This window comes from Beauveria bassiana, assembly GCF_000280675.1.
Source record: "Beauveria bassiana ARSEF 2860 unplaced genomic scaffold BBA_S00006, whole genome shotgun sequence".
NCBI classification, from domain to species: domain Eukaryota; kingdom Fungi; phylum Ascomycota; class Sordariomycetes; order Hypocreales; family Cordycipitaceae; genus Beauveria; species Beauveria bassiana.
Window position 1 is genome coordinate 323,223 of NW_007930841.1, and position 13,335 is coordinate 336,557.

Sequence of the window (13,335 nt, forward strand, 5' to 3'; positions counted from 1 at the left end):
TCTGGTATCATTAAAGCCCAAACGATGACCTTTCATGTAGCTATCATCCATGTCTTGCCATAATTTCATGCGTGAAAAAGTTATACGTAAAGAAACAATCTCACCAAAGTTAAATCTCTCCAGTAATCAAATCTTGAAGAAAGAAACCAGCATTCGCTTGACTATCAACGCCACAAATGCATTGTGAATGAACCCCTCAGACTCTGCACAAAAAAAAAAAAAGTCTACCAACGCCGTCCATAGACGGTACTCTCCTCTCGTCTCGACGACGGCGCCTTCTTAGCAGCACCGACGAAGCGCGAAGCGGCTTGAATCTGCTCGCCAAGGCCGTGGGAGCCCGTGCCGCCGCTAAAGTGGCCGCCAGGCTTAAACATGTCGATAATCTCAGTCAGACCAAGCTTGAGCGCGCCCTTCTTGGCGCCCGTGTCAATGGCCTGCTCGGCGAGCAAGCGCTTCTTATCCTGCAGGTCAATGATGCGCTCCTCGACCGTCTTGGCGACGGTCAGCTTGTACACAATCACGTCGACGGTCTGGTTGAGGCGGTGAACGCGGTCAATGGCTTGTTCCTCGACAAACTAGTTCAAGAGCGTGGTTAGCAGAGGGCAAAAACAAGAAACGATGCGAGGTCGAGCAACGTACAGGATTCCAAAAAGGTTCGACAATGACGACACGAGTGGCGGCCGTGAGATTGAGACCCAGACTGCCACACTTGAGACTACACAGCAGCACACGGCAGTTCTTGTCCTCGCGCAGTCTCCGTAGACTCTCTTCGCGTTCGTCGTTGCGCATGCTGCCGTCATAGCGCGTAAACTTGAAGCCGTCTTTACGGATAAAGGGCTCGATGAGGTCTAACATGGACGTGAACTGGGAAAAGACAATAAACTTGTGTTCGTGGGCTTCGGCATGTAAAATGCGACTGAGTTCGCGAATCTTGGCCGAGGCTACAATCTGGCTCGACCCAGGTGCCGGACGCACGTCGTCGTCGTCAGAATACAGTTCCGACTCGTCAATACCGGACGTGGAGCTTGACGATTCATCATTAGAGCTACCGTCGTCCTCGCTCTCTGTTGCAGAAGCCTGAGAGACTCTAGTGTGCTTGTCATCCAGTGTCTGTGACGCAAGTTGCCTAGTCAAGGCGTCCATCGACAGGAGAGAATCATCCGAGTCTTGTGTAGGCTTTGGACCGTTCTCATCATCCACAACGAAGCTGCTCAGATTGCTCTCGTCTTCATCTTCAGACTCTTCTGAGTCGGATCGAAGCCACTCGGTAGGGCCAGCAGCATTTTCGTCTTCTTCACCTCCGGCCTTGCCCAGGTTGAGAGAACCTCTCTCGCCGTCTGGAACCAGCCAGCTACCCTCGTCATCATCCTCGTCATCGCTGTCAATGACAGTATTGCGGTTTCGTGGACGTCGAGTTGTTTGGCTGGCTGTTGCTGGCAGCTTTCGCTCAGGTTGGCGCTGCTTGTGCGATTTGGTTTTGCTCTTGACCTTGGGCTTCTTTGCCTTTTTATTCTTCTTGCTCTTTTCAAAATCCTTGAACTGGGCCATGTCTTCCGTGCAATCTGAGCAAGTACTTAGCCCCTTCGCGGCGTCGTCTTTGGGAAGATCCAGAGAGCAAACACTGCATTTCTTGGATTCTATCCCCATTCCAGAAAACAGGTCTGCCATGGCATCAATCTCGGTCTCTTGTGACCTTTGACTTTGGCTTTGACCTTGGCTGCTGTCGGTAGTCATAGCATCTCGATCCTTCTCAATCTTGCCCTCCACGAGCTTCGGGTGATTGCACGCTTGCCTCAGACGCAGGAGCAGCGTAAAGGCATTAAGGTAGTTGAGCTTTTCTTGCATCATACGCTTCATACTCTCGCCAGTGCGATCTTCTAGACGGTCATAGAAGTGACGCTCGGCAGCAGAAAGTTCGGCGGAAACGGTGACGATCTTTCGTTCGGTGTGCTTGAAGCCAGGACCCGGATCGTCTTCCTCGCCCTTGACGGGCTTACCTCCAGGTCTCAATGCACCTTCTTCCTTGAGAATGTCTTTTGTGCGTCGCTTCATGAAGCACTGCAAAACACTATGAAGGCGTCCAATGGCAATATGCCCCTTGCCATTTTTCAAGGGCTGGTCAATGTGGTCCTTCCACTGTCGCAATTCGTCGTATGGCTTAATTCGCAGAAACCTTATGAGTGACTGCAGCTCATCGAGGTTGTTTTGCATCGGTGTGCCAGTTAAACACCAGCGATATTCTGAACGTAGGGCATAGCAAGCTTTTGTTGATTTGGCATTGCGATTTTTGATGGTGTGAGCTTCATCCAAGACAACGCGCCACCACATTGGGCCAAAGCAACCGGTCTTTTTCCCATCTTCGGCCTCTGACGAGTTGCCATGGTCTGATACCAAAATCTGATACGTCGTAATGACAACGTTGTATTTGAGGAGATCCTTAAAATTCTTTGTTCTTTGCGGGCCGTGGTGAACATGAACCTTCAACCCGGTAGCTTTTTCCACTTTGTCGTTTATCTCGTGCTCCCATTGCCGGATGAGTGCCAGTGGGGCGACAACCAAAGTAGTCTTTTCCGTCTTTTCATATTGCGCCTTCCAATTTTCTGAGCCTTTTTCGGGTTTGAGGTTGGAAAGAATGAGAGATATGGTCTGGAGAGTTTTACCAAGACCCATGTCATCAGCGAGTAGCCCCCCCTTCGGCACAGTACCTCGCTTTACAGGTCCGAGTTCGCGACCAAGCATCCATTCAACACCCTCCACTTGATGAGGTAATAGCCGGACCTTCAGACCGTCAATCTTGCCATCCTTGCTGATTCGCTGTTTCTCTTGCTTCTTGGGCTTTTCGGTCTTCTTTTCGTCCGATATGCCTGCAGGTCCTGAAGGCTCTGGCTGCTCCTCTTCTTCAGCCTCATCTTCCACGCCACCTTCAAGCAGAGCCTTCAAATCTGCACTGGCCTTTGCTGGGTCGGTATAGAAAATTTCTTCTCCCAACTTGCCGCGGGTAGGCTTGTCGGGCTGATTTGAATTGAAGACGGGCAGAGGAGGGGGTTTGCGATCGGCGTATGCGCGGGGCTTTGGAGCATTGACTTTGGTGCTGCTTATGTGGTGTTCGGGTCGGGTTGTCTGACGGATGAAGACGTCGGCTTTCTGCTTGCGGGACGATACCAGCTTCGTCGGATGCCCAAGGTGTGGCACCGTGGTAGATTCTGGGTTTGGCCGTCCTTCGCGGACGATGCTCTTGACTGCGGCCCAATTGTTGACGATAGCACTAATATCATCATCGTCGTCCAAAGATTTCGCCTTGGCGGAGCCAGCACTGTCAGCCCCTGCGAGCCGACTAGCCAAAGATTTTGAAGGTGGTGCGCGTACATTAACCATTGTGTCGCGTAATTCGTAAAGTGCTGAATTTAGGGTCTTGCTGTGCTTCCTTGGCGACTTTGAAAAGTCTGGAAGCTCTGAGGAAGTGATACTGTTTGCTGGCTTAAATGCAAAGCCTGCCCCTGGTCTAAATCGCTCGTTCTCGCGCATGAGGTGGTCGGAAATTGCATGGAGTGCAAAATTGAACGTTGCATGCACAAAACTCAGGTTTCTTTGACACACTTTGTTTGAATGAGCATGACATAATTGCCCCAGCAACTACGTTGACACTAGCGCGAGAACTTTATGGGCTATTGTCTGCGTGAGACACTGTGCAGAGCCTGACAGGTGGTACCCCGCGGCACAGTGCGAGCATAGGTAGGTAGGTACCTGGTAGGTAAACATAGCCCAGCATCAGATGACAGAAGCCCATTAATAGTGAGCGCCTACCTATCTATTTATGTATTGGCGAGCTTCAAATGATTTCTGGCCTCCAGCAAACGACACATCGATGATTTCTGTATTCGATAATTCACGTGAATCATACTGACTTACAAAGATTCAACTGGTCGGGAAATTCCTAATCCCAAAGTCAAGGGGTAGTACTTTGCATCCAACGACCACCGAGAGCACATGTTCTATAGTGTCAATGACGAGAGAAAGAAAGTAGGCAGGAGAAAGGTGAAAGAAATGTCAGTGTGTTCACTACTTGTGGTTTCTATGGTAGTTGCGACAATACTTTGTTGGTGCGTCTCTATCGTGCCACGCATGGTAAAAGTTTGCACGGAACCCGGTGTGAATCCGAAGAGGCAACGTGTCCGTCGAAATTTATAGAGCCCTCTGCAATAGATTCCGACTGCACCAACAAGGCCATATCATAATTCGTGCTCCCATTCTATATGCCATTCACATGCGCTTCATCTTACGGGCCAAAATGAGTCGACGTCTAACCGTAGACCAGCTTGAACAGGTCGTTGCAGACAAAGTACGAGTTTGCGACCGGGTCAAAGGCAAGCTGGAAAGCCTGGGTATAGTTCATGGGGCGCTGCTCCTCATCGACCTGTAGCGGAAGCTGTGTCAGTAGGTGCAATCGGCGCGAAAAGCGGCTTGCCTGTCGTGAGGTTCAAATGGCTTACAAGAAGCTGGCCGGTGACGAGGATGACGACACCGCCCTCAGCCACGCCGGGCTGGGCATCCAGGGTAGATACTTGGTGCTTGACCTTCTCGAAAGGAAGACCCTGTTTGGAGACTTGTCAGAGGCGCTTCGCGATGGGGGCGCATTGCAGGGAACACGGCATGACGTACGGCAAGCTTTTCGATGATGGCATTGACACCGAGAACAGAGGCGGACTCGAAAGTCAGCATAGACTGATCGCGCTATTTGGCCAGAAGGATGGTTAGCACCCAAGAAGTCCAAGATCGAACATCGTCATCCTGTGCTAGATGAGGGGTTGGCGGGCTTCGCTCACGTAAAGAGAGGCAAGGTCCTTGCGGTCAGTGTCGAACTTGTCGTAGTAAAATTGGATAAATTGCTCTGTTGAGGTCTCTCGTTAGACTTCGCTTCGCCGCAGTGTTAGGGATCGATGCGGCGGCCACATACTAGCAATCTCCTCGTAATTTGGTGCTGTTTATTTGGTTAGCCACTCTGCAGATTTGTCGCGTTTGTCAGGGTTGCCCGCCCTCCTGGGAGGGGTAGAGCTGAAGCACATACTGCCGGCCATCTTGACGGTGTTGGGGCTTTCAACAACCAAAAGATTTTCTGTGTTGGTGCAAAAGACAAGATTGGAGTTCGACCCAACAAGATGTGGAAAAGAGGAAATCAAAAGGGCTCTGGAGCTCGTAAGTAGTCTGTCGGGTTGTCGCAATAGCGGGTGCCCAAAACAACGAGCTGGCTGTGATGTGGATGGTGGGGCTGGCCGTCAGGGAAGAGGGGCAGCACAGTGCACAGCTCAGCACAACACCTAGGTACCTAATTAATTACACTCCTTTGCGCGCCAGTAGGTAGCACGCACACGGTAGGTAAGCAAGTAAGGTACCCAATACTTGAAAACAATTTTTTACTCCTGGATCCCTGTTGCAGGCAGGTCAGCCTGCGCGACATTGGGCGCTGCCCCTGCTGCTGTTTAATTCATTGATTGCCCGCAGCCGCCGAGAGCCACACAGAGACCCGCCGCGGTCACCAAATTTTCTGCCCACCCAAAGTACCTGTACCTAACTAGCTGAATAGAAGCTCAGTTAAGCGGGATATGCAGATGTCGGGGAACCAGCATCACATCGTACAAAAAAATAATCGAGCGCTAACAAGGCTTCACAAACCTTTACTTCTACACAGAGTTTTTACGCTCGTACAGTGTCATTCTCAATTGGGTGCTGGACTGGTCACAGCTGATGACATGAGCGTATACTCTGCTTATTAGACGCAAATCATGCATCCGCAGCTGCTAGCTGAGTCTCATGGCACCGCTCTTGATCGACTTTGGTAGGTTCTCTTTTTTCTTCTCTCATATTCGCGTCCTGCCCCTACAGCACATGTCTTTTCATGATGACAAAAACTTCCATTAAGAACGGCCAACTGAATCTCCATGTTGATCATTCAATTATCAAGCTCAACAGTCTGACTTGAATTACGCGTTATTCCTTTTATTGATATATTACATTGTTGTCAATGACAAGACGCTAACATTGTCAAGATATGTGTCTAGAAGCCGACTTGCCTACACAAACCTGCAGGCTACTTGCTCTTCAATCCGACTTGACGAACCGAATGATTCCATCGCCGGGGTCTCCGGCACCTTGAGCCGTGTCCAGTTCCATCGTCGTGGGCTTTCCATCGATCCCGGCCACGAATTTCGCACTGAAAAACTCTTCGGTGTAGCGACTGTTGCCCAGCATGGCGGCTTTTACGAGCCAATAGTCACCCGTAATGTGTTCCAAGACGAAGGTGTGCCTGAACGTGGCCTCCTCTCGCGGCGCAATGAGAACAGTCTTGTTGATGTCTAGGTCATGCGACACTGTGAAGACGACATCGCCCCAGCCTTCGTCCCTGTAGTGCCCAACAAGCTGGCCGACGTCAAAAGATCCCAGCTGCGGCGTTTCGGGCCGGTCCGGGAAGAGCAACTTGATGGCCTCTTCTCTTGTCAACACACTGTCCCTAATCTTCATCGATCTACGTAGACTTATCATCAGTAAACGCATCGCACAATCAGGTTATGCAAGCTCACCTAGCTCGAATATCGATCCTCTCCTTAGCCGGAATGTTCAACTTGTCCTCTATCAGGCGGTACACAACCTCGAGCTCCACAAAGTTGGACGAAATGGCAGTGTTGCCAAAAGCAACAATGCCGAACTTGATATCGGGCAACCAAAACACCTCGGCGCCATATGCATGCATGCCACCCGAGTGCTGGTACACAACATGACCATGGATGGTCTCGCGAATCCAGCCAAGGCCGTACGTCTTTGCTTCCAAGCTGTCTTTAAGCTCTTCAAGGACCAGCATTCGGGGCTTTCTGATATCCGCATGCGTCTCCGCCGATAACGGCCCGCTCTTGTCCAGCAGACTCTTGACCCATATCGCATAGTCCTTGACGTTGGAAATGACCGAGCCCGCCGCGCCGACTTCCTTCACCGACATGTAGTCCACCGTCGTGTAGTTGCCCGCGCGCTCGTCCCACGCGTAGCCAGCCGCAAAGTGCTCCGGCGCGCGCAGCGCGTCCTCCACGTCAAAGTACGTCGACGCCATACCCAGCGGCTCCCAGAGGCGCATCCGCAGCGCCTCGCCGAGCCACGCGCCCGTCGCCGTCTCGAGCACGTGGCCCAGCGTCGTGTACATGAAGTTGCAGTACGAATACCGCACGCGCGGCTCCGCCGTCATTCCGAGATGACGCAGACGCCGCGCCACGTCTCGCGGCGTCTCGGGCCGGCCGTTGCGCAGGTGGTGCATCGCTAGGTCGTGCCGGCCCATGCCGGTGCGGTGGCTCGCGGCATCATTGAGCGTGACGTGCGCCGTCGCCCACTCATTCGGTAGCACAAAGTCGTCTCGTATGATAGACGAGATGGTCGTCTCCCAGCCGAGCGGGAATTGGCTGTAGTTGCCCGAATGGATGAGCTGTGAGAGCAGCGCCGCGGCGTGCGCCTTGGATGTCGACGCGCCGTACCACAGCGTGTCAGCGGTGGCACGCACGTCCGGAAGTGTTGCGTAGCCGTAACCCTGGAGATTCCGGGTTCCCTTATTTTAGCTGAATGACGCAGGGAGAGTACTCGCAAAGTTGTTTTACTCACCTCGGTGTAAATGTGGTCACCGTCAATGACACCGACCGCGATGCCGGGGACGTGCCACACATCAAGCGACTCCTGAACCAACTTCGCAAATGTGTCATTGAGTGGATTCAGTAAATCTTGGTGTTTTTGTATAATTGGCTTCTGGCTATCGCTGCGTTGAGCCGCGTGCGCAACGGCTATGGACAACGCCAGGACAGTGCTTCTCAATGACACCATTCTCAACTGTTGAGGAATCGCCCCAATCGAAGCGCAATCTGTCTCTCTGGTTTCTTGTAATATCTTAGCTTGAAAATGGCTTTTCAACCACCATTTAAGCAACGACGAAACAGTCTGTAGACGAACAAAAAAAAACACACAATTCGGCGACTTTCGACGAAAACAGGAGTCGATCATACTTAGCGGGGGAGACGTCACCCTTCAAGCTATGCTCGTTCGACAAGGCCCGACTAGCTGGTTAGAGTACCCGGCGTGTTCTCAGAAGGAGCGCTCAAGCACGAAGCATCCATCTTCAAATCTGGTGTCGCGCAAGCAAGCCAATGTACAATTGTCACACTATCAATACGCGAGACAATGCAGCACGCAGCCGCCCAATTACCGCTCGATTTTTTACTCAAGAAAAAAAAACGATATATGCAATTTGCATGGGAAGGTACTGTCCGTCGTACAAAAGCTAAAATCCCTATCCACAGGCTCACCCGCCTGCTCAGCCCCGACAGCAACCCAGCAAAGAGCATACAACAGCAAAGAAAAATTTCAGGGCAAGCAGAAACGGTTCACGCTTCGCTACAGCCACATATATAACTGTTCATTCCGTGTGAATCATTACTCACGATCCGTATAGAGAAGGTGAGATCTAAGCCATGTAGCATAGCGACACTGCATGGTACGCATGACTGAGCTCATGGTCAAACAACAAATGCCCCCCACCAGTTGAATCCTATCGATCTTTCCCCGAGATGCATCCTGGAATTGGGTGCACGTATACAACGCTTATAGCCAAAATAAGGGAGCACGCTCTTTGCTCAAGATATAGCGTCAAATCTTGTACGCACGTTACAACTCTTCCTCCTCGGTTGCCGTCGATTTCGGCTCCGATGCAGCTGCAATGACACTTGGTGCAGAAGACGATACGACGGAGCCAAGTGCAGCACTCAGACTTTGCGTATTTGTATACTTGTCGCCTCCAAAAACGCTCTGGTCAACGCTTGCTCTGGCCTTCTTAAGGGGACTTCCAACAGTAGCGTCAGCTGAGATGGCATCAATGGCATGAGCGCTTCCCGATGGTACCGGAATCGGCTGAGCAGAACTGGAGCCCAACTCGCCGGGCGTATCGTTGTTTGAACCGAGCTGCGGGGTGCCGGGTGATGAAATTGCGTCTGGATCGGTTGAGTGTGCTCTCTTAAGCTGAAGAATAGGTCAATACCGAGCAGCGGCGGGAAATAATCTTGTCAGCGGCTTACGTGAATGCGATTCACTCCATCGGCCAGTTCACCTTGCGACTTCGCATCCTCTGGCGCTAGCTTTGGATCTTCGTCTTTTTCATCTCCTTGGTCCATATTGACTAAGCCATCGCTGTCATCGTCATCGTCGCTGTCATCAGCGATGAGTCCGTTGCTCTTCTTGCGGGACTTGCGGCGTCGTGAAGCTTCCGTTACATGGTCACGGAAAGCAGAAAAGCCTACAGTTCCTCCAGCCTTCAACGGGCCTAGGTTGGAAAAGTCTAGCTGACCAGATCGCCGTTTAGCAGATGCGGACGGGGTCTGTGTCTTTTCCGATTGCATGACACCAATTTTTTGTAATTGACCTGAGATAGATTTGAAAATTTAGCAGGAAGCAGCAATTTAATCGTATGGTATATATACTCACGATCACCACGGTAAAAGAAAGTGAAGACCGCAAAAGGTTTGTCCGGGCCATCAATCCCGGTCACAGTCTGTGTACTGATAGTCTTTGGATCCAGGGTCTTTGGCTTGGCAAAGCTTGTAGTGTGCTCAACGTCGGCGTCTATGCCACTCTTTTCGGTACTTCCCTCCTCGTCACCGTCATGGGCATCAAACTGAGGGGAGTACTCCCCTTTCTTGATCTCTCCAGAGGCGAGGACTCGGAACATGGCCACTTTGATCTGTCCAGTGGCCTCTGGTGGTTCGTCGTCATCCGAGGATGACTCTGAGTAGTCGTAGACAGCTTCAATGGGAGATCCATCATCTGCGCCGTATTTCAAGGTACCTCGCTTCTTGCGACCTGCATCTTGTCCTTCGAGGGACATGCTCTGGCGCTGCTGGCGCCGTTGAAACTTTTGCCTACGCTTCTCCAGCTTTTCGGCAGCATCGTGGCCTTGGAGATCTAGGCCGTTGAGCCATCTCTCGAGGCCAACTTCGCGAAAGAGAAACTCGCGTTCGGCAAGACCACCACCCTCGGAGTCTGGAACTTGGACCCATCTGCTGTTAACCCACGTCTCTTCGCCGGGGCGAAGAAGTGTCGCAACCTCTTCCTTGGCGCGGCCGTCGAAGTAAATGTATGCGGCAATCGTCTCGTTTTCCGAGTTGGTCATGGGGACATAAGGATTGACGTATCCCAAAGATCCGCCACCATGAATGCCAGGAAGAACGCCGCCGACGAATCGAGGCTTGGGGTAGGGATTGGCCTCGGTCGGCTTGGGTGCGGAGTAGGGGATCGGCAAGCCTGGTGTGAGGAGAGTAATGGATATGGCAAATTTGGCAGGCTCGGGCTTGCTGGGATCATCGCTTATCGAGGGCTGCGGAACCGGTATGTAGGTGCTGATGCGTGACAACCTGGACTGCTTCTGCATGCCATATTCCGGCAGCGGGGTTCCGTTGGCGTGAACGCTCACCGCAATGCCCTTGAAGCAGGGCATCTTGGGGCCTAGGGTTCAACCCGAGTAACCGAATCAACAGTTTCGCGAACAGGTAGGATCGGCCGACCGTGCGTTCGAGGACGCGAATTCGAGAGCGAGAGAAGCAAAGCAAAAGAGGTTGAAAGCGATTTCTGTCGTCGTTGTTGGGGAAGGGCGGTGGGGGTTTTGGAGGTAGGGACCGCCTAAGTAATAGCAAAGGTACGGAGTAGCAACAGTGGGGAGCCACAAGTCGAGAGCTTCACCAGGGCGTCGAGCGTTGCGTGGATGGCATCCAGCAGACGGTGTGGTTCGACTGTTACAGCGATGTTTCTACTTGTGCTTCTGTCGCTCTCTTGCAGGTGCAATCACGGGCCGATTTCGGTTCGCAGGCGTGGGGGGGGATTGTCGGATTTCTTCGAACGAGGTGACTAGGTAGGTAAGGTAGCTACCGTTGAATTGCCCTCATGCGGGATGGGGGGACAAGGTAACTAAAGCGAGCTTGCGGACACGCGGCTTGACACAAGTCGAGCAAAACGAAGAAAAAAGTTCCGATGCAGGCTGCGACTGGCCTGGTCTCGTGATGCAGTCGATGCAAGCACTGCTGAAACGAGAAGGCTGGGAAGGAGAAGCAATTCGACACAACGACCGTGTCCTAGTTAGTGATGGATCGAGCAGAGTTAACCTTAGGCTGCTCGGCGGCACAGAGCGGGAAGCGCCCAGTGCCACCGCGAGTGAGCCCCACGGCAGCTTTTGCATTTTCCCCCAGCAAGCCTAGTATGCCTAAGGTACCTAGTATCAATAGTTACAGGGGGGTTTCGCGTACACTTTGTTTATGGTATTCTGGCCAAATCAGCACCGAGCTTCATCTAGCGTGCCTTTATCCACGACAAGAGGTGAATACGATGGCGTCACCCGACAAAGTCTAGTAAGTAGACTCGAATAAACAGATTTGAATGCTAGAGCCAGTTCGAAAGACTTGAATAAAGAAAAAGGTTGTCTCACGGACTCTGTCGCTTGTGAAACATACTGAAGCTCACAATGCCAATTTCCATTAAAGAATCCGCTTGTCACGACGCGCCTCAATATCAAAGAATAGATGTATTTTGACTAGGCTAGAAAACAAAGGAAAAAAGGTTCACAGCTGCATGAATATCATGATTCTGGGGATCCACCAGCACACTTCATGCAACGCACGTTGCACAGGTCATTAGCAATCCATTACCGCCGAATTGTCACTTCTCTTAAAAGCAAGGGTATCAATCAACCACACATTCTAGCTTGCCTTCAGAGGCAATCAGGTACGCTCATCAACTACACGAATCTTTGCGAGACTCTCGAACGCACAGTCTCTTCCCCCTCTTTGCTATAGCTCGTACCCTTTCCCGACACAATCTGGCGCTTCCCATCTTCCTCCTCGGATTCATCCTCATCATCCGCTTCAGCTCCAGCAAGTGGGATATCTGCCAAGGATCGTTCAAATGTTTCTTCCGCTTTGATACCGGATTCTCTTTTCAGTAATGGGGAACTGCCGTGTTTGAAGGCTCCTCTAGGTACCGCCTCATCGCCATCGTCGTCTTCGTCACCGTCATCGTGTTCCAGCTCATTACCCAAGTCTGTGGCGTCTCCAGGCGCTGATTCCCTTATCCGCAACTTGCTCCCGCTTGCCGGTAAAGACGTATAGGAGCTCCAGGCCGACCAAGCAGCGCTCATGAACAATACTTCAAAGAACCAAAACAGCAGCGTGAACACGATATAAGTCAGCAAACGATAGTGCACCATCAGATAGCGCAGTCCGCGGAGCTGCGCCGTGAGCGTCAATTGCGTGCTGTAGATTTGAATGTCCTGTCCGGCTTCCACCTCGATGTACGCGGCCGCTGGCTTCAACGAGTCCTTTCCAAACGAGACGCGCTCAGCCAACTTCACCGTCAGCGTATGTCGCTGCGAGTTGGATGATAGTAAATGGTAAGCCATCAACAGTACGCGGGACGTGAGAGAAACGAGCGGGTCCACGTATGGCATCAACACCGGCCGACGAGAGCTAAATAGCACTTTGCTGACGCCAAATCCGATGTGGCTTCTCGCAAACTCGTCGGCTCGGGCCCCAACTGTGTTCTGGTCACCAGAGTCAATCAGGTGCAGGCTAACCATGAAGTTGCCGCGGTCGAGGTTCGCCGGCGATCGGGGCATCGTAAACGTAACGGACACGTCGTAATCTTGCAGAGCCTTCATCCTCGATGCTACCAATGGAGCCACGCCGTACGGGTTTGAGCTCGACCTGTTTGCGCCCGGCGTTAGCTACTGGTTAATTCCTTGTGGCAGGGGCGATATACCCATATTGCAGATACACAGGCGCCGTGACGACCTGATGCGGCAGATAGGCTTGGAAGAACAGGGCTGAGGAAAGTGCAGCAATGCCCAGTAGGGTGCCAATTCCTGACGCGAGCAGCATCGCATTTACGACCGCCCGTTGCATCGGTTTAGACGTCAAAGTACGGGCGGCATCTCGCAGTGTTTCCTGCTACCGTGTCAGCCGCGGCAACAATTAGCCATCGATATGACATCGCAATAAAGGTCTCAGAATAATGCGCACCATGTTTGCGCCGTGAGAGCTATCGTGCATAGGATGGTGAAAGGCGTTAGTCGGGTGACGCAGCGCGGGACAGCTTCCAAAACTGGGCCCGCCTCAGCTACCTACCTAAGGTACCTACCTGTGTCACACATGTGACGACACCAGGCATGAGCAGGAGCACAGCTACGGTACTCATGAAGACAAAGAGAACTAATCTTGACCCATTACGGAGAAAAACGCATAACCAATAATAATTCTAGCCTAGCAATATTGTGCG

The 13,335-nt window shown here is 52.0% G+C and overlaps 5 protein-coding genes across 5 annotated transcripts; all 5 read right to left on the bottom strand.

Moving 5' to 3' along the window:
• Positions 1-224: 224 nt before the first annotated feature.
• On the bottom strand, positions 225-3,375 carry BBA_02850 (SNF2 family domain-containing protein; the record flags this gene model as incomplete). Its single annotated transcript, XM_008597947.1, has 2 exons — positions 225-575; positions 640-3,375. 2 exons carry the CDS (start codon positions 3,373-3,375, stop codon positions 225-227), a joined length of 3,087 nt encoding a protein of 1,028 aa, XP_008596169.1.
• Positions 3,376-4,300: 925 nt separating this feature from the next.
• On the bottom strand, positions 4,301-5,075 carry BBA_02851 (nuclear transport factor 2 domain-containing protein; the record flags this gene model as incomplete). The annotated part of the gene is made up of 6 exons (XM_008597948.1): positions 4,301-4,414; positions 4,491-4,592; positions 4,660-4,731; positions 4,824-4,888; positions 4,955-4,978; positions 5,066-5,075. The coding sequence occupies 6 exons, from the start codon at positions 5,073-5,075 to the stop codon at positions 4,301-4,303; spliced, it is 387 nt and encodes a 128-aa protein (XP_008596170.1).
• Positions 5,076-6,096: 1,021 nt separating this feature from the next.
• Positions 6,097-7,851, bottom strand: BBA_02852 (penicillin-binding protein; the record flags this gene model as incomplete). Its single annotated transcript, XM_008597949.1, has 3 exons — positions 6,097-6,520; positions 6,576-7,564; positions 7,636-7,851. The coding sequence occupies 3 exons, from the start codon at positions 7,849-7,851 to the stop codon at positions 6,097-6,099; spliced, it is 1,629 nt and encodes a 542-aa protein (XP_008596171.1).
• An 837-nt stretch (positions 7,852-8,688) lies between these two features.
• BBA_02853 (uncharacterized protein) lies at positions 8,689-10,510 on the bottom strand (the record flags this gene model as incomplete). The annotated part of the gene is made up of 3 exons (XM_008597950.1): positions 8,689-9,039; positions 9,096-9,439; positions 9,502-10,510. 3 exons carry the CDS (start codon positions 10,508-10,510, stop codon positions 8,689-8,691), a joined length of 1,704 nt encoding a protein of 567 aa, XP_008596172.1.
• A 1,290-nt stretch (positions 10,511-11,800) lies between these two features.
• On the bottom strand, positions 11,801-12,938 carry BBA_02854 (tubulin-tyrosine ligase; the record flags this gene model as incomplete). The annotated part of the gene is made up of 2 exons (XM_008597951.1): positions 11,801-12,764; positions 12,820-12,938. The coding sequence occupies 2 exons, from the start codon at positions 12,936-12,938 to the stop codon at positions 11,801-11,803; spliced, it is 1,083 nt and encodes a 360-aa protein (XP_008596173.1).
• Between the last annotated feature and the right edge of the window lie 397 nt (positions 12,939-13,335).